General features: G+C 44.5%; 1 protein-coding gene across 1 annotated transcript in view; it reads right to left on the bottom strand.

Moving 5' to 3' along the window:
• The window catches only part of SLC2A9 (solute carrier family 2 member 9), a 192,563-nt gene that overhangs the window by 6,869 nt on the left and 162,875 nt on the right, over positions 1-22,819 (bottom strand). The window contains 2 exon segments of the mRNA XM_025386444.1: positions 3,374-3,478; positions 3,481-3,503. Of these exon segments, the coding sequence (XP_025242229.1) occupies positions 3,374-3,478; positions 3,481-3,503 (128 nt within the window).

Below are 22,819 nucleotides of genomic sequence, written 5' to 3' on the forward strand. Positions count from 1 at the left end.
TAATGACGATTTTACTGACACCTGGCTCTGCCGGCTTTGAGCCAAACTGTAAAAAGCCACTTAAGGTTTAAAAGTCCATTGAAAAGATAACTTGTTATGTTCTGACTGCAGCCACGTGAGGATGCCTCCGGATGGGAGTAAATGAGTGTGGGACCTTGACAAACTCCATGGCTCATGGAGCCCCCAACAGCACTTATGTTTCAGAAATAGAGTGGTTGTTGCCAAAACACAAAGATGCCTTGAAAGTTACAGGGTGTGGCAGCCTTTTAACTCTGAGACCAGGAGGCTGTAGTAAGTGATGGATGGAGAGGGAAGATGAGGACCAGGTGGTGAAGTGGAGAAACTGGGTCTGATGCTGACTGTGGGACCTGGATTGACCACGTCTACTTCCTGGACCTCCTTGCCTGTACAGTGGCAAGGATCAAAAACTCCAGCTCAGGACTGTGTGAAGGTGATGTGGGCACAGAAAGCCATGCATGGGGGAGGGGGTGGCACAGAGCAACTGCTCCGTAACTGTGAATGCAGAAACAGCCACCATGCAAGCTTGGAACTGGGGTGGCTGGGGCTTGGAGTGCCGCAAATACTGACCTTCAGCTCACCCACGCTGGCAGCAGAATCTCTGGGATGTGTTGCGCTTGGCACTAGTAAATTAGCAGGCAGACTCCGAACTGAGTGCACAGAATAGTTGGTGAGGGGAGGAGGACAGGATTGAAATAGCTCCTAAGAATGGATGGTGATGTATCTGACAGATTCTCACCTTCTCCAGGTGGTACCACCCAGCACAGAGGGCAGCAGAGAGCCCTGGGAGGCATTTGAGCAGGGATGCTTCATCCTCCTTCTGCAAATGGTTCTGGGCCCCTTGCTCTGTGCAGAAGGCTTGCAAAGACTTTTGTGTTCCTGCTCCCAGATAACCCTCTGATCTGATCCTCTATCTCACCCATCTTTCTTGCTCATTCTGTTTCAGTCATACAGGCCTCTGGGTGGTTTCTTACACAGGCCAAATCTAGCCCTGCCCAAGGGCCCGCACTTGCTGTTTTTCTAGCCAGGACTTCACCATTCCCGGACAGCTCTGCTCCCTCACTTCACTCAGGCCTCTGCTCAACTGCCACCTCCTTCCAGAGCCCTTCACGACTGCCCCGTCTCAAATAGCACTTCTGCCTCCTTTGTTTCCCCATTCAGCTCCAGGACCAGGAAACACAGGCTTTGTTACCACTCTATCCTCATTGCCTAGAATAGTGCCTGGCACACAGCTGGGACTCAGCGTAAATATGTGTTGAATTAATGAATGAATTCAGTTTCCAATGAATAGATTCTTTCCCTACCCAAAAAGAACTTACATCTGATTCTTGAGTAAGTGGGCATTTTCCTACCGATCACTGTCACCCTTGGGATGATGATCCCATTAGCTGTGGTTATGATGATGACAGTGACGATGTTAAATGGGTGGTGGTGTGCAGTGTGCACTGGAACTATTAGATGGAATCTGTCTTACACAGTGATGAGCACATTGCAAAAATGATAAGTAGGTTGTAGGTTTGAGTTGCTAACCTAGGAGTCCTTGCATAGTCTCAGCAATGGGTAGCCCACGCCCTCAGAAGCAGCCCATAGCAGTTAGGGCAGCTCTAGGAAGGCACAGGAAAGAGAGAGGGATGAAAGGTTTTGCCCGAAGCATAGTTTCTTTCTTTCTTTTTTCTTTTGGAGAAAATATTTGGCTTATATAGCCCCTTTATTCTAGTCCTAATCCTCGATGCATTAGACATAAAGTTGGAAGTGTTTTTGTATATACATATACGTTAAATTCTAGGGTACTTGTGCACAACGTGCAGGTTTGTTACATATGTATACATGTGCCATGTTGGTGTGTTGCACCCATTAACTCGTCATTTACATTAGGTATATCTCCTAATGCTATCCCTCCCCTCCCCCCACGCCATGACAGGCCCCAGTGTGTGATGTTCCCCACCCTGTGTCCAGGTGTTCTCATTGTTCAATTCCCACCTATGAGTGAGAATATGCGGTGTTTGGTTTTCTGTCCTTGCGATAGTTTGCTCAGAATGATGGTTTTCAGCTTCATCCATGTCCCTACAAAGGACATGAACACATCCTTTTTTATGGCTGCATAGTATTCCATGGTGTATATGTGCCACATTTTCTTAATCCAGTCTATCACTGATGGACATTTGGGTTGGTTCCAAGTCTTTGCTATTGTGAATAGTGCCGCGATAAACATACGTGTGCATGTGTCTTTATAGCAGCATGATTTATAATCCTTTGGGTATATACCCGGTAATGGGATGGCTGGGTCAAATGGTATTTCTAGTTCTAGTTCCTTGAGGAATTGCCACACTGTCTTCCATAATGGTTGAACTAGTTTACAGTCCCACCAACAGTGTAAAAGTGTTCCTATTTCTCCACATCCTCTCCAGCACCTGTTGTTTACTGACTTTTTAGTGATCGCCATTCTAACTGGTGTGAGATGGTATCTCATTGTGGTTTTGATTTGCATTTCTCTGATGGCCAGTGATGATGAGCATTTTTTCATGTGTCTGTTGGCTGTATAAATGTCTTCTTTTGAGAAGTGTCTGTTCATTTCCTTTGCCCACTTTTTGATGGGTTTGTTTGATTTTTTCTTGTAAATTTGTTTAAGTTCTTTGTAGATTCTGGATATTAGCCCTTTGTCAGATGGGTAGATTGCAAAAATTTTCTCCCATTCTGTAGGTTGCCTGTTCACGCTGATGGTAGTTTCTTTTGCTGTGCAGAAGCTCTTTAGTTTAATTAGATCCCATTTGTCAATTTGGGCTTTTGTTGCCATTGCTTTTGGTGTTTTAGACATGAAGTTCTTGCCCATGCCTATGTCCTGAATGGTATTGCCTAGGTTTTCTTCTGGGGTTTTTATGGTTTTAGGTCTGATATTTAACTCTTTAATCCATCTTGAACTAATTTTTGTGTAAGGTATAAGGAAGGGATCCAGTTTCAGCTTTCTACATATGGCTAGCCAGTTTTCCCAGCACCATTTATTAAATAGGGAATCCTTTCCCCATTTCTTGTTTTTGTCAGGTTTGTCAAAGATCAGATGGTTGTAGATGTGTGGTATTATTTCTGAGGGCTCTGTTCTATTCCATTGATCTATATCTCTGTTTTGATACCAGTACCATGCTGTTTTGGTTACTGTAGCCTTGTAGTATAGTCCTAAGCCAAAAGAACAAAGCAGTAGGCATCACGGTGCCTGAAGCATAGTTTCTTCCTTCCTTAGGAAAATAGCATGAGTTTCCAGTTGAAAGGAGAGAGATCAACCTCTGCTCTATGAATCACCCCTTAAAAGCTGCAGAATCAAAGGGAACCCCATGGGCAAAAGACTCCTTTTCAGTCATACCTGAATGAATGGGAAGAGGAGCCCAACAGCAAAGTTGGAGAGCCAGTTGACGGTGCCTGCGATGATGAAGGTAGCTGGCTGCTGAGATTGCTGGAAGTACTCACCTTAGTCAAGATGAACGGGATGCCACCTGCAATGTGTGAGCCAGGACATGGAATTAATCAATCTGAGGAGGTCATGCCTCCAGCATCCATCTCCATCTGCCACACTTTAGAGCCCCGCCCCTGCCACTTGACTGGATGTGTAGTGGGCCCCAGTTTCTGAGTCGCCCTGGTGACTTAGTGTTACTCAGTGGAGACATCATTGACATTGGGGTGGGACAAGTCTTTATTTTGAGAGACTGTCCTGTGCAATTGCAGGGCATTTATTACCCTTTACTTTCTGATGCCAGGAGAGCCTCCAGTCACCACCACAACCCAAGCTGCCCCCGCCACATTTCCAAACTCACATGTGGTCTGAGGTCTATACCCTTCTATTCCTCCATATCCTGTTCAGTAAGACCAGTGATCGCACCCTTTGCCCAGACCAGGACCTGGGGCTCAGCACAACTGCTGGGATCCCACTTGAACCTCCCCATCTCCAACTGGAGTCACCACTCTGCCAATGAGATCTACACCTGGGTGTTTCTCAGACAAGACAGAGTGGACAATGGACAGGAAATCCCTCAGGGACTTTTACCAAACTCTAGAGAGACACTGAACACAATTTGGAAATTACTAGGATGGAGCCATTCATTGTGTCAACATCCAACAATTATTTATGTGCTGGGACTGTTCCAACATTGAGGTCAAAAGCAGCATGTCCTTGCTTTCATGGGGAACCCTTGTCTGCTGGGATGATTTGTTCATTAAAATGGTAGTGAGCCCAGGAATGGAAAACCAAACCTCATATGTTCTCACTCATAAGTGAGAGCTAAGCTACGAGGATGCAAAGGCATAAGAATGGTACAACTGGGGCTAGGCGCGGTGGCTCACGCCTGTAATCCCAGCACTTTGGGAGGCAGAGGCCGGTGGATTACATGAGTTCAGGAGTTTGAGACCAGCCTGACTAACATGGTGAAACCCCGTCTCTACTAAAAATACAAAAATTAGCTGGGCGTGGTTGTGCATGCTTGTAATCCCAGCTACTCGGGAGGCTGAGGCAGGAGAATCGTTTGAACCTGGAAGGTGGAGGTTGTAGTGAGCCGAGATCATGCATATTGGACACCAGCCTGAGGTATAAAACACTACAAATTGGGTGAATGTATTTTGCTTGGGTGATGGGTGCATCGAAATCTCAGAAATCGCCACTAAAGAACTTATTCATGTAACCAAACACCACCTGTTCCCCGCCCCCCAAAAAAAACCTACGGAAATAAAAAAATAAAAATAAAAAAAGGGAGTGAGCAGATGAATAAATAAATATAAATACAAAATGTGATAAGCATTCTGGAGGAGATACACTGTCTATTTTGGTACTGGGTGGAGAAGGATGCCCTGCGGAGGAAATGGTGGAGATGTGGATTGAAGAAGGAGAGGTGGCTCCTGAAGATCTGGGGAAGATCATGTTGGGTGGAGAAAGGGGCCGGCAGAGGTCCTACAGGTGAAAGGATTGGGCCAAGGTCTACGATAGGGGCCAATCTGTCCAGACACCTGAAGGAGGCAGAGAGGAATGGGGTGAGGTAGCAAATGTGAGCAGGGGCAATGAAGCAGCCTCTTGTAGATCATGGAGAGGGATTTGCAGTTGAAGAAAACTACTTTGGGCTGCTAGGCAGCAGTTGAGGTGATCAATTTGCATTTCACAGAGGTCACTGCTGTTTGGAGAAAAGCCGAGAGGGTGTAGGAGTGGATGCAGGGGGCTGTCAGGGCAGTCCAGGGAGGAAGCAATAGTTGTTCAGGAGGGCTCAGATCATGGCAGGTGAGATGAAAGGAAGGGACTGAATTCAGAGACAATTGCCCCATCAAGGTAAAGCTTTCAAGGTAAGCATTGCACACACACAATCACTGAGCAAGCTGACCCAACCAAGCAACCCAGGGTGACAAAGACACAAAGCTAGGGCCAACTCAAGTCTGAATCTCTCCAGACCTTTCACCGTTATCACTCTGCTACGCTGCCAGCAAGGCTTGCACTCCAACAAATCAAAAACGACTCGGAGTGGACGGTTGCCCAACAGTCCAATATAGCTTAAACTTTGAAAATTAGCCCCAATTAATTATGCATGTGGGTCCACTCATCTTGTTATCTTATTAGAGTCTTCTTTGTTATCTTGTTTGAGTATCCTATTCTGGATTGCCCCAGAAGCAGACACTGAGAAGCAGTTTATGTGCCAGTTGATCCCAGAAAAGGCAGGGAAGAGTGCAGGGAAGTGAAGGAGGTGGATAAGGGGTGTGTTATTAGCACCACCACCATGGTCAGCCACATCTTAATCCAACTGGGACCCTTGGGAAACTGTGGAAAACACATTTCAGAGTTACCCCATCTGAGGGGTAAGAGGGCTGGGTTATCTATCCACCATGTCCCATCAGTCACTGACTGTTACACTTTGAGCAGTGCTTTTGGCCGGCCACAATGTGGGCTGAGAGGGCCGGGGAAGTCCTCAGGCAAAAAGCCACATATGGGAGCAGTCGTAGGTCTGTCCGGGAATCACAAAAGGGTGTGGACCACGGGATTTGGGGAAGGTAACAAGAATCTTTGCTACTGCCATCTATTCCTTAAGTGTTTAACTTCTCAGTGACTATTGCAATAATCAGGTAGCCATTACTAATAACAACAGTGATGAAAATCTTTATATCATATACACCTAAGTACTCGTTTCAGGAGCTGGGGTATAACACTAGGGTTAAGAACATGGGGTGGAGGTCCCACACTCTAATTAGGAGTGTACAGTGGGGGTCTTACCCTAAAGTTAGGGGCCTGAGGTGAGGGTGTAACACTGTAGTTAGGGGCCTGGGTGGGGGTCTGATACTATAGTTTGGAGCATGCTGCTTCAATCAGACCATCTGGGTTAGAGTCTTGGTTCTGCCACTTGCAGCCTCTGTGTGACCTTGGGCACATTAGTTCACCTTTCCGGCTCGAATTTCCTCCTCTGTAAGCAAGGACAATGGAATTGATTTCATGGGGTCATTGCAAAGCTTAAAGGACCTAATACAGATAATACACATTGAATTGTGTCTGAGGTGTGATGAACACTCAATAGCTTTTAATGATGATGATGATGATTATTCAGAAGAAGCATGTTCCAGGAGACTATGAATCATGTGATCGGAGTAAGCTTCCTGGCTCCTGGATCCCATGGACACTGAGCCACACTGGTTGACTAACTGTTTTTCCTGAGCAGGTGGTCTGCCCGCCAATTTGCTTTGGCAGAAAAGGGCTTTCCCAATAACATATAGTTGCTCTTGCCTTAGTAGCACATACATTGTGGAAAAGGAAACCAGATTTGAATCCATGCATTTGAGGCATAGAAGCCTAGGACTCTAGGTAAAATAAAAACTCTTATTTTACAGATTAGGAAAATGAGGCTCAGAGAGGGAAATGTATTTGCTCAAGGTCATAAAACTTGGTGGAAGAGCCAGATTTAGTTAAAAAAAAAAAAAAAGTCCCTCTGACTCCTTTCTTCACAGAATATCAAGAGGTGATATGGATTGAGGTATCTGTCCCTCACCTTGAAATTATTTTATTCCCCTCTTTCTCTCTCCCCAACTCTTTCCCTCCCCCACTCATTTTCCTCCCTTCTTGCCACGAAAGTAGAAAATACGTGCTGATTAATTGAGTATTCTATGTAAAAATTTGCCAAGTAATTTAAAAAATTCTGTAGATAACCTAAAAATATTCCTAATAATTTTGAGACATTGTTTACTTCATTAATAATGTATCGATCTACTTCGTTAATAATGCCATTACTTTTCCTTCAGAAATGTTCATAAGCAAAGAAACATTCTTCCACCTCATTGGTAAATTCCTAATAGTTACATTTAGTTATGTTCAAGTGAAAAGGAATTGAATTATGCATGTTCTTCATATAAGAATTACTTTTTGAAAACTGCCTTTTCCTCCAAATCTCTGTTCTCTGTGAATCTGTGCTCCAGCTCAGCTGGCCTAACAACCAAGCTGTCTTGTGGCAACAGCGCCCTGGTGTCTACAGTGAGGAACTATCTGCTACCTTTCTTTCTCCAGCGATAAACCTGATAAAAATTCCCATCACTTTACCTACTAGCTATGTGACCACATGTACCTATGGTTCTCAGTTTTCTCATCTATACAATGAAGATAATAATAATTCCTACTTAGTTTTGTTTTGTGCATTAAATGAGACTATGCTTAGCAACGTGCACCTGTGGTATTTCTCTAGAGCCAGCTTTGTTATTTCTGCTTCCAGTAACGTTTCCTACATATTATCTTTAGGCGCTTTCTCCCTCCTCTCTATTTTCTTTTTTTTTTTTTTTTTTTTTTGGAGACGGAATCTCGCTGTGTCGCCCAGGCTGGAGTGCAGTGGTGCGATCTCGGCTCACTGCAAGCTCCGCCCCCCAGGTTCCCGCCATTCTCCCGCCTCAGCCTCCGAGTAGCTGGGACTATAGGCGCCCGCCACCTCGCCCGGCTAGTTTTTTGTATTTTTAGTAGAGACGGGGTTTCACCATGTTAGCCAGGATGGTCTCGATCTCCTGACCTCGTGATCCACCCGCCTCGGCCTCCCAAAGTGCTGGGATTACAGGCTTGAGCCACCGCGCCCGGCCCCTCCTCTCTATTTTCTAACTCTTGCCCATGTACCCTAGAAAAAGTTCAATTTTAATTTTATTTTTGAATAAAAGAAATAAAGGCAACTGCCCAAACTTTTCCTTAATTCATTTTTATTAAAATTCTTCCAATGGAAGTACAATCATCAATTTCTAAAGCCCTTCAAAATGCCTAGAAACCCCCTTAGAAATTTCCTTAAGTGTGTCCATATGTCACTTAATCCTTTAAATAACTTTTCTGCTAAGCATCAGGTTTAAAAATAGCTCTTTTCTTTTATTGAAATATAATCATTTTGAAAACCCTTCATGGCCATTCTGCTTTGTTTATGTCAATAGACTTTATCTTGTTCATCCACTCATTCATCCATTTCCATCCGACATTTACATGTCAAGTTCTGTGCTAGGCATTTGCAGACTCTACTAGATGGTGTAAGAACTATCTTGGGAGGCAGTTACTCTAACTCCATTTAACTGGTGAGGAATTTGCGACCCAGAGTAGAGAGTGACTTGCTCAAGGTGGCACAAGCAGTAAATGATAGACTTGGCTCCGAAACCAAGAGATCCAGACTCAGGTAACAGACTTTCTCCTCTGCCCTTTCTCTAGGAGAGACATTTGAGAATTTGAAAATGCACAGGCTCCCAAACAGATTTGTTCTATGACAACAGCCAAGATATATGAGCAATTAGAACTCATGCCCTGTAGCCTGTTGGGAGGGGTGGGACCAGAGTGCACACAGGAAGCTCCTCCCCTCAGAGGATGTATGCGAGGTCTGTCCTTATTTCTGAGAGGAGCTTAGACACCCACCTCCTCAGGCATGTGCTTCCTAGGTAGGGAGGCAGGGGAGGCTGCTGAGCAACCAGGGATGAGGAGGTGTGGCAGATGCTTCCTGGGGGCTCCTTGCAGAGCCTTGCCTCACCCTGACTCTCAATGGGCTCCTCTGGCTCTGCCGACCACTAGGTGGGAAGCCTTGGTCCTTCTCTAGACCTCAGTTTCCTTGCCTATAATCTCACTTAATGAGCCATTTAAAATCTCAGTAAAGTAAAAACCTTGATAGTGCTTACTTGGCACATGGCAAATTATTACCATGTGGAGGTGGCCAGGCTAGTAGCTAAGAGCACTGGCACTAACTCTTGCCCAAGTAACCAAGAGAAAGCTCAATTGGAATTTCATGTTTACATAAAAGAAATAAAGGGTACTGCCCAAACTTTTCTTTAATTCATATTTATTAAAATTCTTCCAATGGAACCACTATCATCAATTTCTAAAGCCCCCCCCCCAAATGCCTAGAAATCTCCTTAAAAATCTCCACAAGTGTGTCCATATGTCACTTAATCCTTTATATATATTTTCTCTTAGTCACCAGGTTTAATCCAGTTTAAATTCCCCCTCTCCACTTCCAAGTTGTGTGACCACAGGTAAGTCGTATCTCTGGCTCTCCATTTTCTTGTACATAAAATGAGGACAGAACAGGAGTTCCTGCCTCTTAGGTCTGAACTGGGGATTAAATCAGATAGTGTTTAGCAACGTGTTTAATGTGTGGCTATATTAGTCCGTTTTCACACTGCTGTAAAGAACTACCTGAGACCGGGTAATTTATGAAGAAACGAGACTTAATTGACTTACAGTTCCGCATGGCTGGAGAAGTCTGAGGAAACTTATGATCACGGTGGAAAGGGAAGGGGAAGCAAGTGTATCTTCCTGTGGCGGAACAGGGGAGAGAAAGTGAAGGCGGAGATGTCACACACTTTTAAACCATCAGATCTCATGAGAACTCACTCACTGTCATGAGAACAGCATAAAGGAAACCACCTCCGTGATCCAATCACCTCCAACCAGGTCCCTCCCCTGACACATGGGGATTACAATTAGACATGAGATTTGGGTGGGCACACACAGCCAAACCATATCAGTGGCAAAGGCCCAATCAATATCAATGATTATGGCGATTCCTCTTCTGCTCGTCATTAATCCCCTCAGTGTTTGCTGGGAACTGACTATGTGCCAGGAGCCACGCTGGGGCATCGATGGCGGCAGAAAGCTGATTCAACTTCTGCCTTTGAGGAGCCATCAGCATCTGAGGTCCACTGAGTCAAGAAAGCCAGGCCCAAGCACAAGATTAATGTTCTCCTTTATTGGGCAGCAATAAAATAGTAAAAATGTATTGAGCACTTTCTATGTGTTCTTGAAAGGTTTTCTCTTTGTACGGTTTCTAATTATTTTAGAAAAGGAGTGATAAAATGGCATCATATATGGCATCAGACATTGTTGATCTTGGGCAAGGAAGATCAAATTATCAGGAGTCATTGGTCTGAACTGAAAGAGCAAAGGAAGTTTCCTCCTGTTGTATCCAGAAACACTGCAAAAGTTAAAGGCAGAAAATACCTTAGGGACCCCCTAGGCCAGCCCCAACCCAATATTTCAGGTGGGGAAACTGAGGCCAGAGAGGTGGAGTGAGACTCCCAATGTTTCAGAGGAGTAGGATCTAAGACTTCCAAACTAGCCTGACTGACTGCTCTATTGTGTCCTTGGCAATTCCTGGTACCCACCCACGCTTAGACTGTTCCCACTGCTGGAAATGACCCCGGCTTTGGAAAGATTTCAGGGCACACAAGGATATGGGCAATTTACTTCACATGAGCTTGGCTCCCAGTATAGGATAAAGAAGCAATGGTGCCTTTCTCCCCTTCTACACAGCCCAGCCAGGTAGCCAGCAAAAGTATCTATGCAAGCCTGTGGTCTAACCACACGGGATATGTTTTCTAAAAAAAAAAATGGAAAGGAGACTTCTCCAGGAATGGGCATGAGACATGAGCATCTATTTAATTAGGCAAAAGGGGGAGGTCCCTCCACCACTATCTTATTCTCGATCACAGCCTCATGTTTATTTATTTCCATGGATTGCATCCTCATCTTTGCATTTATCTTTTGCTTGTTCATTGTGCTCCTTGAGGGCAGGCATTTTGTCTCTTTTTCTCACTGTTGTTTCCCCCATAGCAAATCATGTTTGTCTCTTCGGTGCTTCACAGATGTTTGCTGAATGTGCAGATGAAGGGAAAATGATGATAGTTAAACAGATCTTTTAAGGATGAGTGGAAATTCTTTTTCTTTTATTTTTTTGAGAGAGTCTCACTCTGTTGCCCAGGCTGGAGTGCAGTGGCGTGATCTCGGCTCACTGCAAGCTCTGCCTCCCGGGTTCACGCCTTTCTCCTGCCTCAGCCTACTGAGTAGCTGGGACTACAGGTGCCCCCCACCACGCCCGGCTAATTTTGTCTTTTTAGTAGAGACGGGGTTTCTCCATGCTGGTCAGGCTGGTCTTAATCTCCTGACCTCGTGATCCGCCTGCCTCGGCCTCCCAAAGTGCTGGGATTACAGGCTTGAGCCACCGCACCCTGCCGGAAATTCTTTATGCAGTTGAGGAGACGGAGGGCTAAACAGGGTGCAGGTTTGGTGAGAGCCCGGCTGCGATGGGGAGGTGGGACAGCAGAGGCATCTTGTGAGGGGCCAGCAAGGGTAGATTCCAGGGTGTCTAGGAGGCCATGCTTGGGGCAGGAGTTTGCATGCAGAAGCTGTAGGCCCGTTGAAGGGTTTTAGGAGGCGAGAAACAAGAGCAGATTTGTGATTTGAAAAGTGTCCCTGATGCAGAGTGGGATATGGGTCAGCAGAGGGAGGAAGTGGAGGCAGACGGGGACACTGATTAGGAAACCGTGGTTCAGAACTCCAGAAACACAAGGGAAGATGTTTGTGAAAAAGAAGTTCATGCCTCTCAGCATCGTTAACAACCATACATGGTGATTCTAACTTGAATTTGTGTAGGATCGGTCATAAGACTAAGATTGTTTCCTGATCTCTGCTCTAGGGAAATGTAAAGAGATTCTTCCTCTTGACTATTCATTAGTATATTTTGACATACACTATTTTCCAGTGGGATTTAAAATCTGTGTTCTTTCGTTGAATCAATAGGCTTGAACATTACTATCCTGGATTGTCTGGGGGAGAGGATGTTTTTGAACAGCCTCAGGAGCAAACGGGCCATGGAAGGCCAAACTGAATGTTAATTCTAATTAAAAAGAGGAAGCTGCTACAGCACAATGAGTGGGACAGTTAATTAGCAGGTTAGAAAACACAATTAAAGTCTATCAGAACAAACCCACAGTGATGTGTTCTGTTTGGTGGTGAGTTAAGCACACTCAGATGACCTGTTTCTAAGCTTGGTGAGGAGTTTCTGTTTCAATAAAGACGGAGGCCAGCAGTCTTGCTGGTAGGTTCTCGTGGGCGCATTTTAACATTCTTCCTTTTCGGATGAGCACGGGGCTGGGAGGGGGTGTTGAAATAGAAAAGTAAGGGTGACTAGATAAAAGAGGGTCGAGCTAGGAGGAACATCTCCCACCAACGGACTGGGACATCAGGAAGACTGGCACACTCAAGCCATATCCTCAGAGAGAAGGCATTGAGAGTGGATAGAGGGAGGATGCAGATGCTGGGCTGAAGCCGGGAAGTCTGGGAACCCTGCATGGGGCTGTTAAGCAAAGGGATTTGTTTCCTGGCCCCCAGTGACTCCTGGGGAAGGGGTGAGTTGAACAGGTGAGTAATGGCCTGCTCTCACCATGGACTTCCAGAATCCTAGCAGCAGGAGACCCCACAACCCCACAGAGACTTGAGATGGCAGGGAGAACTGCTTAGACGGTGGCAGGGGCAGGACTCTGGCCTATGTAGTGCCCAGAGGGTTTGATGTGGGAACATCTGCAGTGAAGCATAGCCAGTAATGCCCATTCCCCAAGGCTTGCCATGCTCCTCTACAAGGCGTTAGCCTTTGTGTGACTGTCAGACCTGGACAGAGCAGGGTGGCCTTTCCTGTGGGATGAAGCCAGTACATTCTGAATGCCCCCTATCTGCTGGACTCTCTTGGGGCCCCAGCCTGGCTGTGCCCATGTGTAGCGCAGTGTCAGTTGCCCAACCAGGGTGCTTTCCTGGGGCCCTCATCATGGCTCCTTTGCCAGTAGACCATGTCTGACCATTGGAGAACTCTAGCAGACTGGCCCCCACTGGTGTGCACCAGCCCACCCACAGCCTCCCCTCACCACAGCCTCCTTTCACTGGCACACACTTGTTCATGCCCCACTCCCCACCACCCCATCATCACTTTGCTGGTGCACTGTGAGTGGACCTTGCCTCCCCCTCTTCCAGTACATGTGTGTGCATGTACCCCATAGTGCCTCCACTGCTGGCATGTGTGCACCCTGCTGTGCCCCCTACTGATACATGGGTATCCTGCCATGCTGCCACTGCCAGCATGAATGCACAAATGGACACTGGCAACCCTGCTCCTGCCATTGCCCCACCCCCACTGGTGCAAGGACTAGCACAGGTGCTGGCAACCCCACTCCCACCAGTGTCGCACCCCTGCTCTGCTGCCTTCCATCACTGGCCCAGCTATGTGCAGGAACACCGTCACCCAACTCCTGCTGCGCCCCACCCCAGCCAATGCACATGCACCCCACTGCACCGTTGCAGCTGCTGGCACATGTGAGCGAGTATGGATCCCACTGCTGAAGTGCTTTGGCTGGCACACCCATTGGAGTGTTTTGGTCAATGGGCTGGGAACACCTTGGCCCATTCAGCATAACAGGTTCCTAACCTTGAGGGGCCAGAGAACAAATCTAGGGGCCCAAAGTCAGTCCCCCAGAGCCAGAGCATGCAACCCAGGAGTGCTGAGCTGAGCATTGGCTCCCTAAAATCTTCCCGAAATGAAGACTGTCAACTGAACCCACCTCATGCCGCAATCAAACCCCCAAGGGTATCAAAGAAGATAAAAGCAAAAAAAACCCTATCTAAAGGTCAGCAGCCTCAAAGATTGAAGGGCCATTAGTCAACACAGATGAGAAAGAACCAGTGCAAGAACTCTGGCAACTCAAAAAGCCAGAGCATCTTTTTATCTCCAAATGACCACACTAATTCCCCAGCAACGGTTCTTAACCATAGTGAAATGGCTGAAATGACAGACCTAGAATTCAGAATATGGATAGGAATGAAGATCACTGAGATTTGGGAGGCCAAAATCCCCAAGGAATCTAAGGAATTCAATAAAACAATACAGGAGGTGAAAGATGAAATGGTCATTTTAAGAAAAAAACCAAACCTATCTAATAGAGCTGAAAAACTCACTTCAAGAATGCATAATATAATCACAAGTACTAGAAGCAGAATAGCCTAGGATGAAGAAAGAATCTCAGAGCTTGAAGACTGGTTTTCAGAAATAATTCAGTCAATAAAAATAAAGAAAAAAGAATAAAAAGAAAGGACGAAATCTCTGAGCAATATGGGATTATGTAAAGAGACCAAATCTATGACTCACTGGTGTCTCTGAAAGAGAGGGAGAGAAAGCAAGCAACTTGAAAAACATATTTGAGGATATTGTCCATGAAAATTTCCTTCAGGAAAAGCAGGGAACCCCTGCAAGATACTATATAAGATGAACATCCCCAAGATACATAGTCCATCAGATTCTCCAAGGTCAAAATGAAAGAAAAAATGTTAAAGGCAGCTGTAGAGAAGAGGCAGGTCACCAACAAAGTGAACCCCATCAGGCTAACAGTGGATGTTTCAGCAGAAACCCTACAAGCCAGAAGAGACTGGGGGCCTATATTCAGTATTCTTAAAGAAAAGAAATTCCAATCAAGAATTTTGTAGCCAGTCAAACTAAGCTTCATAAACAAAGGAGAAATAAGATGCTTTTCAGATAAGCAAGTGCGAAGGGAATTCATTACCACCAGATCTGCCATATAAGAGTTCCTGAAGGGAGTGCTAAATATGGAAAGGAAAGACCATTACTGGCCACTACCAAAACACACTTAAATACACAGACCAGTGATACTATAAAACAACTACACAATCAAGTCTGTAAAATAATCAGCTAACAATATGATGACAGAATCAAATCTGCACATACCAGTATTAACCTTGAATGTAAATGGACAAAATGCCCCAATTAAAAGGCACAGAGGCCAGGTGTGGTGGCTCATGCTTGTAATCCCAGCACTTTGGGAGGCCGAGATGTGTGGATCACTTAAGGTCACCTGGCCAACATGGTGAAACCCTATCTCTACTAAAATACAAAATTAGTTGGACGTGGTGGTATGCACTGTAATCCCAGCTACTCAGGAGGCTGAGGTACGAGAATCACTTGAACCTGGGAGGCAGAGGTTGTAGTGAGCCGAGATTGTGCCACTGCACTCCAACCTGGGTGACAGAGTGAAACTCCCTCTCAAAGAAAAAAAAAAAAAAAAAAAGGCACAAGTGACAAGCTTGATAAAGCAGCCAGACCCAACTATATGCTGTCTTCTTCAAGACACACATCTCACATTCAATGACACCCATAGACTCAAAGTAAAAGGATGGAGAAAAATTTACCAAACAAATGGAAAACAGAAAAAATCAGGGGTTGCTATTCTAATTTCAGACAAAACAGATTTTAAACCAACAAAAATAAATAACACAAAGAAGTGCATTACGTAATGATAAATGGCTCCATTCAACAAGAATGCCTAACTATGCTAGATATATATGCACCCAACATGGAGTACCCAGATTCATAAAACAAGTTCTTAGAGACCTACAAGGAGACACAGCACACAATAATAGCAGGAGAAGTCAACACCCCAATGACAGTATCAGACAGATGATCAGGGCAGAAAACCAGCAAAGATATTTGGGACCTGAACTTAACACTTGACCAAATGAACCTGACAGACACTTACAGAATTCTCCACCCAAAAACAACAGAATAGACATTCTTGTCATTTGCACATACTCCAAAATTGACCACACAATTGGCCATAAAACAATATTCAGCAAATTGAAAAAATAATTAGACCAGCCACACCCTTGGAACACAGTGCAATAAAAATAGAAATCTTTACTAAGAAGATCACTGAAAACCATACAATTATATGAAAATTAAACAACATGCTCCTGAATGACTTTTGGGTGAACGATGAAATTAAGGCAAAAATAAAGAAATTGTTTGAAACTAATGAGAACAAAGATATAACATACCGGAATCTCTGGGACACAGCTAAAACAGTGTTAAGAAAAAAGTTCACAGTGCTAAATGCCCATATCAAAAAGTTAGAAAGATCTCAAATAAACAACCTAACATCACACCTAGAGGAATTAGCAAACCAATCCCAAAGCTAGCAGAAGATAAGAAATAACCAAAATCAGAGCTGAACTGAAAGAAATTGAGACACAAAAAAATACAAAAGATCAATGAATTCAAGAGCTGATTTTTTTAAAGAATAAATAAGACTGATAGGCCACTATCTAAACTAATTTAAAAAGAGAGAAAATTCAAATACACAATCAGAAATGACAAAGAGACATTACCACTGACCCCACAGAAATACAAAAAGCCCTCAGAGACTATTATGAACACCAAGAAGAAACTGATAAATTCCTGGAAATATACAACCTCCCAAGATTGAACAAGGAAGAGACTGAAATCCTGAAGAGACCAATAACAACTTCTGAAATTGAAGTGGTAGTTAAAAGCCTACCAACCAGAAAAAGCTCAAGAACAGATGGATTCACAACTGAATTCTACCAGATGCATAAAGAAGAGCTGGTACTATTCCTAACAAAACTATTCCAAAAAATTGAGGAGGATGGAATCCTCTTCAACTCATCCTATGAGGCCAGCATGATCCTGATACCAAAACCTGGCAGAGACACATACATACACAAAATAAAACTTCAGGCCAATATCCTTGATGAACATAGATGCAAAAATCCTCAACAAAATACTAGCAAACCAAATCCAGCAGCACATCAAAAAGCTATCCACTATAGTGAAGTAGGCTTTATCCCTGGAATGTAAGATTCCTTCGACGTATACAAATCAATAAATGTGATTCATCACATAAACAAAAGTAAAAACAGAAACTACATGATCATCTCAATAGATGCAGAAATGACTTCTGATAAAACTAATATCCCTTCATGTTAAAAAGCCTCCACAACTTGGCATTGAAGGAACATACCCCAAAATAATAACAGCCATCTATGGCAAACCCAGAGCCAACATCATACTGAGTGGGCAAAAGCTGGAAACATCCCCCTTGACAACTAGAACCAGTCAAGGCTGCCCACTCTCACCACTCCTATTCAACATAGTACTGCAAGTCCCAACCAGAGCAATCAGGCAAGAGAAAGAAATAAAAGACATCCAAATAGGAAGAGAAAAAGTCAAACTATCTCTGTTTGCAGACAATACAATTTTATACTTAGAAAACTCCATAGTCTCTGCCAGAAAGCTTCTTGATCTGATAAACAACTTTAGCAAAGTTTCAAGATACAAGATTAATGCACTAAAACCAGTAGCATTTCTGTACACCAACAACATCCAAGCTGAGCACAAGATCAAGAATTCAGTCCCATTCACAATAGCCACACAAACACACAAAATAAAATTCCTAGGAATAGAGCTAACCAGGGAGGTGAAATATCCCTACAATGAAAATTACAAAACACTGCTGAAAGAAATCAGAGATGACACAAACAAATAGAAAAACACTCCAAGCTCATGATAGGAAAAATCAGTATTGTTAAAATGGTCATAGTGTCCAAAGCAATTTACAGATTCAATGCAATTCATGTCAAACTATTAATGGTATCCTTCACAGAATTAGAAAAAACTACTATAAAATTCATATGAAACCAAAAAAAGAGCCCAAATAGCCAAGATCCTAAGAAAAAAGAACAAAGCGGGAGGCAACATGACTTCAGACTATACTACAAGGCTACAGTAACCAAAACAACATGGTACTGGTATGAAAACAAACACATAGACCAATGGAACAGAAAAGAGAGTCCAGAAATAAGGCCACCTACCTACAACCATCTGATCTTCAACAAAGCTGACAAAAACAAGCAATGGGGAAAGGACTTCCTGTGCAATAAATGGTGCTAGGATAATTGGTGAAGTGTATGCAGAAGACTGAAATTGGACCCCTTCCTTACACCATATACAAAAATCAACTCAATATGGATCAAAGACTTAAATGTAAAAACCCAAATCTACAAAAACTCTGGAAGAAAACTTAGGAAATACCCATTCTGGACATAGTCCCTGACACAGATTTTATGACATAGATGCCAAAATCCATTGCAACAAAAACAAAAATTGACAAATGGAACTTAATTAAACTAAAGAGCTTCTGCATAGCAAAAGAAACTATAAATAGAGTAAACATACAACCCAGAGTATGGGAGAAAATATTTGCAAACTATGCATCTGACAAAGGTCTAATATCCAGAACCTGTAAGGAACTTAAGCAAATCAACAAGCAGAAAGCAACCCCATTTAAAAATAGGCAAAGGACATGAACAGACACTTTTAAAAAGAAGATATACATGCAGCCAACAAGAACAAGAAAAAATGCTCAATATCAGTAATCATTAGAGAAATGCAAATCAAAACCACAATGAGATACCATCTCACATCAGTCAGAATGGCTAGTCTTAAAAAGTAAAAAAATAACAGATGCTGGCAAAGTTGCAGAGAAAACAGAAAGCTTATGTACTGTTGGTGGGAATGTGTTAGTTCAGCCACTGTGGAAGCAGTCTGGCAATTTCTCGAAGAACTTAAAACAGAACTACCATTTGATCCCGCAGTCCCATTATTGGGTACATACTCAAAGGAATATAAATTGTTCTACCATAAAGACAGATGCATGTGTATGTTCACTGCAGCACTATTCACAATAGCAAAGACATGGAATCAACTTAAATGCCCATTGACAACAGACTGGGTAAAGAAAATGTGGTACATATATGCCATGGAATACTATGCAGCCATTAAAAAGAAAAAGATCATGTCTTTTGCAGCAACATGGATGGAGCTGAAGGCCATTATCCTAAGTGAACTAACATAGGAACAGAAAACCAAATACATGTTCTCACTTACAAGTGGGAGCTAAACATTGAGCACACATGGACACAAGGGAACAATAGATACTGCGGCCTACTTGAGGGTGCAGGATGGGAGGAGGGTGAGGACTGAAAAAACAGGTACTATACTATGCTTATTACCTGGGTGATGAAATAATCTGTATATCAAACTCCTGTAACGTGCAATTTACCTATATATCAAACCTGCACATGAACCCCTGAAACGAAAATAAAAGTTAAAAAAAAACAAAAAAGCGTTCTTTGTATGGCTGCTGGAGTTATAAGGCTGCCTGAAATAGGGTCAAGGATCCAGGGGACATAGCTCAGAACCTAGGTTCCCACTCATTCCTGTGATGTGAGGCCATCACACCCTCAGCCTAGGTCTTGGTTTTCCCAGCTGCAGAACTTTGTTTGTTCATTCAGTGAACAAAAGGTACCGAGTTCCTGCTTGGAGGGAGTGCAGGGTTGGAAACTGAAGACAGAGCCCGGAGGAAGCCACAGTCCCTGGGCTAGACAGCATCTTAAATCCTGTGCAGTTCTGTTGTTCTCCAGCTCAGACCCTGGAATGCTGAGGCAGATGTGGATGGCTGGTCTTTACTCTATCCTCCCTCACCATCTCAGGCTGTCACCTCCACCTGCCTGCTGGCATCCCTGGCAGAGGTTTTTGTTGGCTTTTCACAAGCCAGAAGGGCTGGGGAGCTGACAGAACCTCTCCCCAGGATGGACTGAAGAGAGCTGGTGCCTTCATGCTTCCTGTGAGAGGATGCAGTTGTCTTCCCCCCACAGTCTTCCAGAGCTCCCCAGAGGATCATGCTGCAGGTGCCCACAGCAGGAACTTGCCCTGAAATGCACTCCATGGCTGCCTGCCTGGCCCTGCCCTGCCTCAGTGCCCACTCCCTCCTGATGTCTCCTGGGATCACCCCCCAAACAGACTGCCTTCACTGGCATCTGTGTCCTAGGGTCTCTTTTGGAGAAACATTTTCCAGCTTTTCAGAGTCCTGCTGTCCCCTCCACTGAAGCCTGCCCCAAAATGTCCTTTTCTGAACTCCTATTGCTTTCTAATCCACACTGCCACGGTACTTAGGGGAACCAACTTACTGTCCCAGCTTTAAAAACAGAATATCCCATGTCTCAGAAACCCCTTCAGAGTCAGCAAATCAGACAGTCACTCTGGTAGTACCACAATTAATTATTTCCTGATTACCTACAAGGGTTTATTATATTGTATTATGATATGGCGAGAAAGAACATTTGAATTGTAAATGGTTCTGAGACACTAAATTGATCTGCATAGGGAAGCACTGAGTAGAAAGAGGGGAGGTGAGAGATGGGAAGGTACAGGGTTCAAATGTGAAGTAGACCTGGGGACATGGAGTGGGCAGGAGAAGGACTTTAGGGGTAGCTTGATACTTTAGCAATGCTGAGCTTAATTGATGGTGTGAACGCATTTCCACGTTGGTGTCTTTGTGACTGGCTGGGGTGGAATATAAATTTCTGCTTCTCCTTGTTAATGAACTGATGTTTCCATGCATGTACTTTATCAAGACTGCTATGGTGGAAAGCGGGTGGCATTTCCATGTTTATCAGGGTTTTTCCTTTGCATTCCCTTCATTCTCCCTCATAAAAGTCCTTGGGCATGGCACTGTCCATTTTATTGATGAGTAGAGACACCATGCTGTTTACTTTCCAAACTCAGACATTTTGAGAGTGTAAGGGGGTGGTATTAATAATCACATTAGGATGTCAGGCATAATCTGAGAGTGTTCCGGGCAAACTACTGATGAGGACACAAGGTAAAAACTCTTAGCTAAGGTCCCACAGCTAGTAAGGCAGAGGCAGAGGTGGAATGATGGTTAATATTGAGTATCAACTTGATTGGATTGAAGGATGCAAAGTATTTTTCCTGGGTGTGCCTGTGAGGGTGCTGCCAAAGGAGGTAAACATTTGAGTCAGTGGGCTGGGAGAAGCAGACCCACCCTCAATCTGGGTGGGCACCATCTAATCAGCTGCCAGTGCTGCCAGAATAAGGCAGCCAGGAGAAGGTGGAAGAGCAGACTTGCTGAGTCTTCCAGCCTTCATCTTTCTCCCATGCTGGATGCTTCCTGCCCTTGAACATCAGACTTCAAGCTCTTCAGCTTTCGGACTCTTGGACTCACATCAGTGGCTTGCCAGGGACTCTCAGGTCTTTGGCCACAGACTGAAGGCTGCACTGTCGGCTTCCCTACTTTTGCGGTTTGGGGATTTGAACTGATCCACCACTAGCTTCCTTGTGCCTCAGTTTGCCGATGGTCTATCGTGGGACTTTACCTTGTGATCATGTGAGTCACTTCTCCTTAATAAACTTGCTCTCATATATACATCTATCCTATTAGCTCTGTCCCTCTAAAGAACCCTGACTATTACAGGTGGGATTTGAAACCAGGTCTATTGGACTGTCCACGGGGTCCTCTCCGTCAAGACGAACACCTTCAACAAACATATCTACCATGTGCTGACCATTTACAGTGTGGCCTTCCATGCAGAGCTATACTGATTGATTTTTACATGCTAAGACTCTTTCTAGATAGGTGGTATTATTTCCAATTTACAGATGAGGAAACTAAGGCACAGAAAGATGGATTGCTCAAAGTCATTCACCTAATTTGTGGTAGAGATAGAAATTGATGAATGGTTTTTCTCCTATACCAGCCATGAGGCCAAGTGAGGGAGCACAGAGACTGAAGCCCTTGTTCAGATTAAAACGGAGATCCTCAGGGTGATGGAATAGGTGAAGTAAGGCCCGCTTTAAGCACCCTGCGCACATGTGACCTCATCAGCCTTTGCCACTGTTTCTGACTTCTCTTGAAAGTTTCTCCCAGCAGAAAAGTGAGCTTATTTTTCTTTTCCAGGTGTCTTCCTCCGACTTGCACAGCCTGCAGCTCCTGTTGCTGCCACAGATATTAAGACTGATATCAAAGCCCCTGCTGGAAGTCAGGCAGCGCCTGCTCTCTTTGCAGAACCGGCAGCCCCAGGTGTGCTATCTTTCCCCAGTTGGCTGTGACAAGTGACCTCTGCAAGGCCGAACCATTTCCAGATCCAAAAGCTGAATCCCCCTTGGCTGCACTCAGCCCCCAGCTACCGAGGGTGTGGATAGCCAAAATCTTCCTGCTGAGCCCTGACAGTTGCTCATTCTGGGCCCCTTCCCACAGCCTGGCTTCTTCCTGCCGGGAGAATTCGTCTTTTCCCAGCAGAGGGAGTGAGGACAACCTGCAGCTCCTGCTGGATGGCACCTGCTATCTCTCTGCCCCCTGGGGAGTACCAGGTGTTCTCCTCTGTGGGAAATGCCCTTCCTCCTCCTTCTCCTCCCTCCTCGTCTGCCTGAAAAACGACTCAGCTTTTACAATTCACTGCACATCACCACCTCTTCCCTGCCTTTGAGGCTGTTGGGGTCTCCCTCTGTGTTCCCACAGCCCCTGCCCAGCCATCTGGCACAGCCTCCTGCACACAGAAGGACACTACCCATCATCCTTATGGATTCATGAGTGGTGAAGCGACAGACCTGGCACAGATGAGGTACTTGATGAGGGTGTTGAATGAAGGTGGGGAGATCAATGGATGGGTGTGTGAACAGATGAACAGGAGTATTTAGAAATGAATTAACGACTGACCCAGTAAACAAACAAACAGGTGAAGGAATAAGAACTGAGGAGCTGAAATCCTGCCTTCCCCAGGACAGGACTGAATTTGAACTTGGCTTCAATACTCATTCATTTCATCCCTTTAGGAGTGACATTGTCCCTTTCAGGTCCC

Source organism: Theropithecus gelada, chromosome 5, assembly GCF_003255815.1.
Source record: "Theropithecus gelada isolate Dixy chromosome 5, Tgel_1.0, whole genome shotgun sequence".
Lineage (NCBI taxonomy): Eukaryota > Metazoa > Chordata > Mammalia > Primates > Cercopithecidae > Theropithecus > Theropithecus gelada.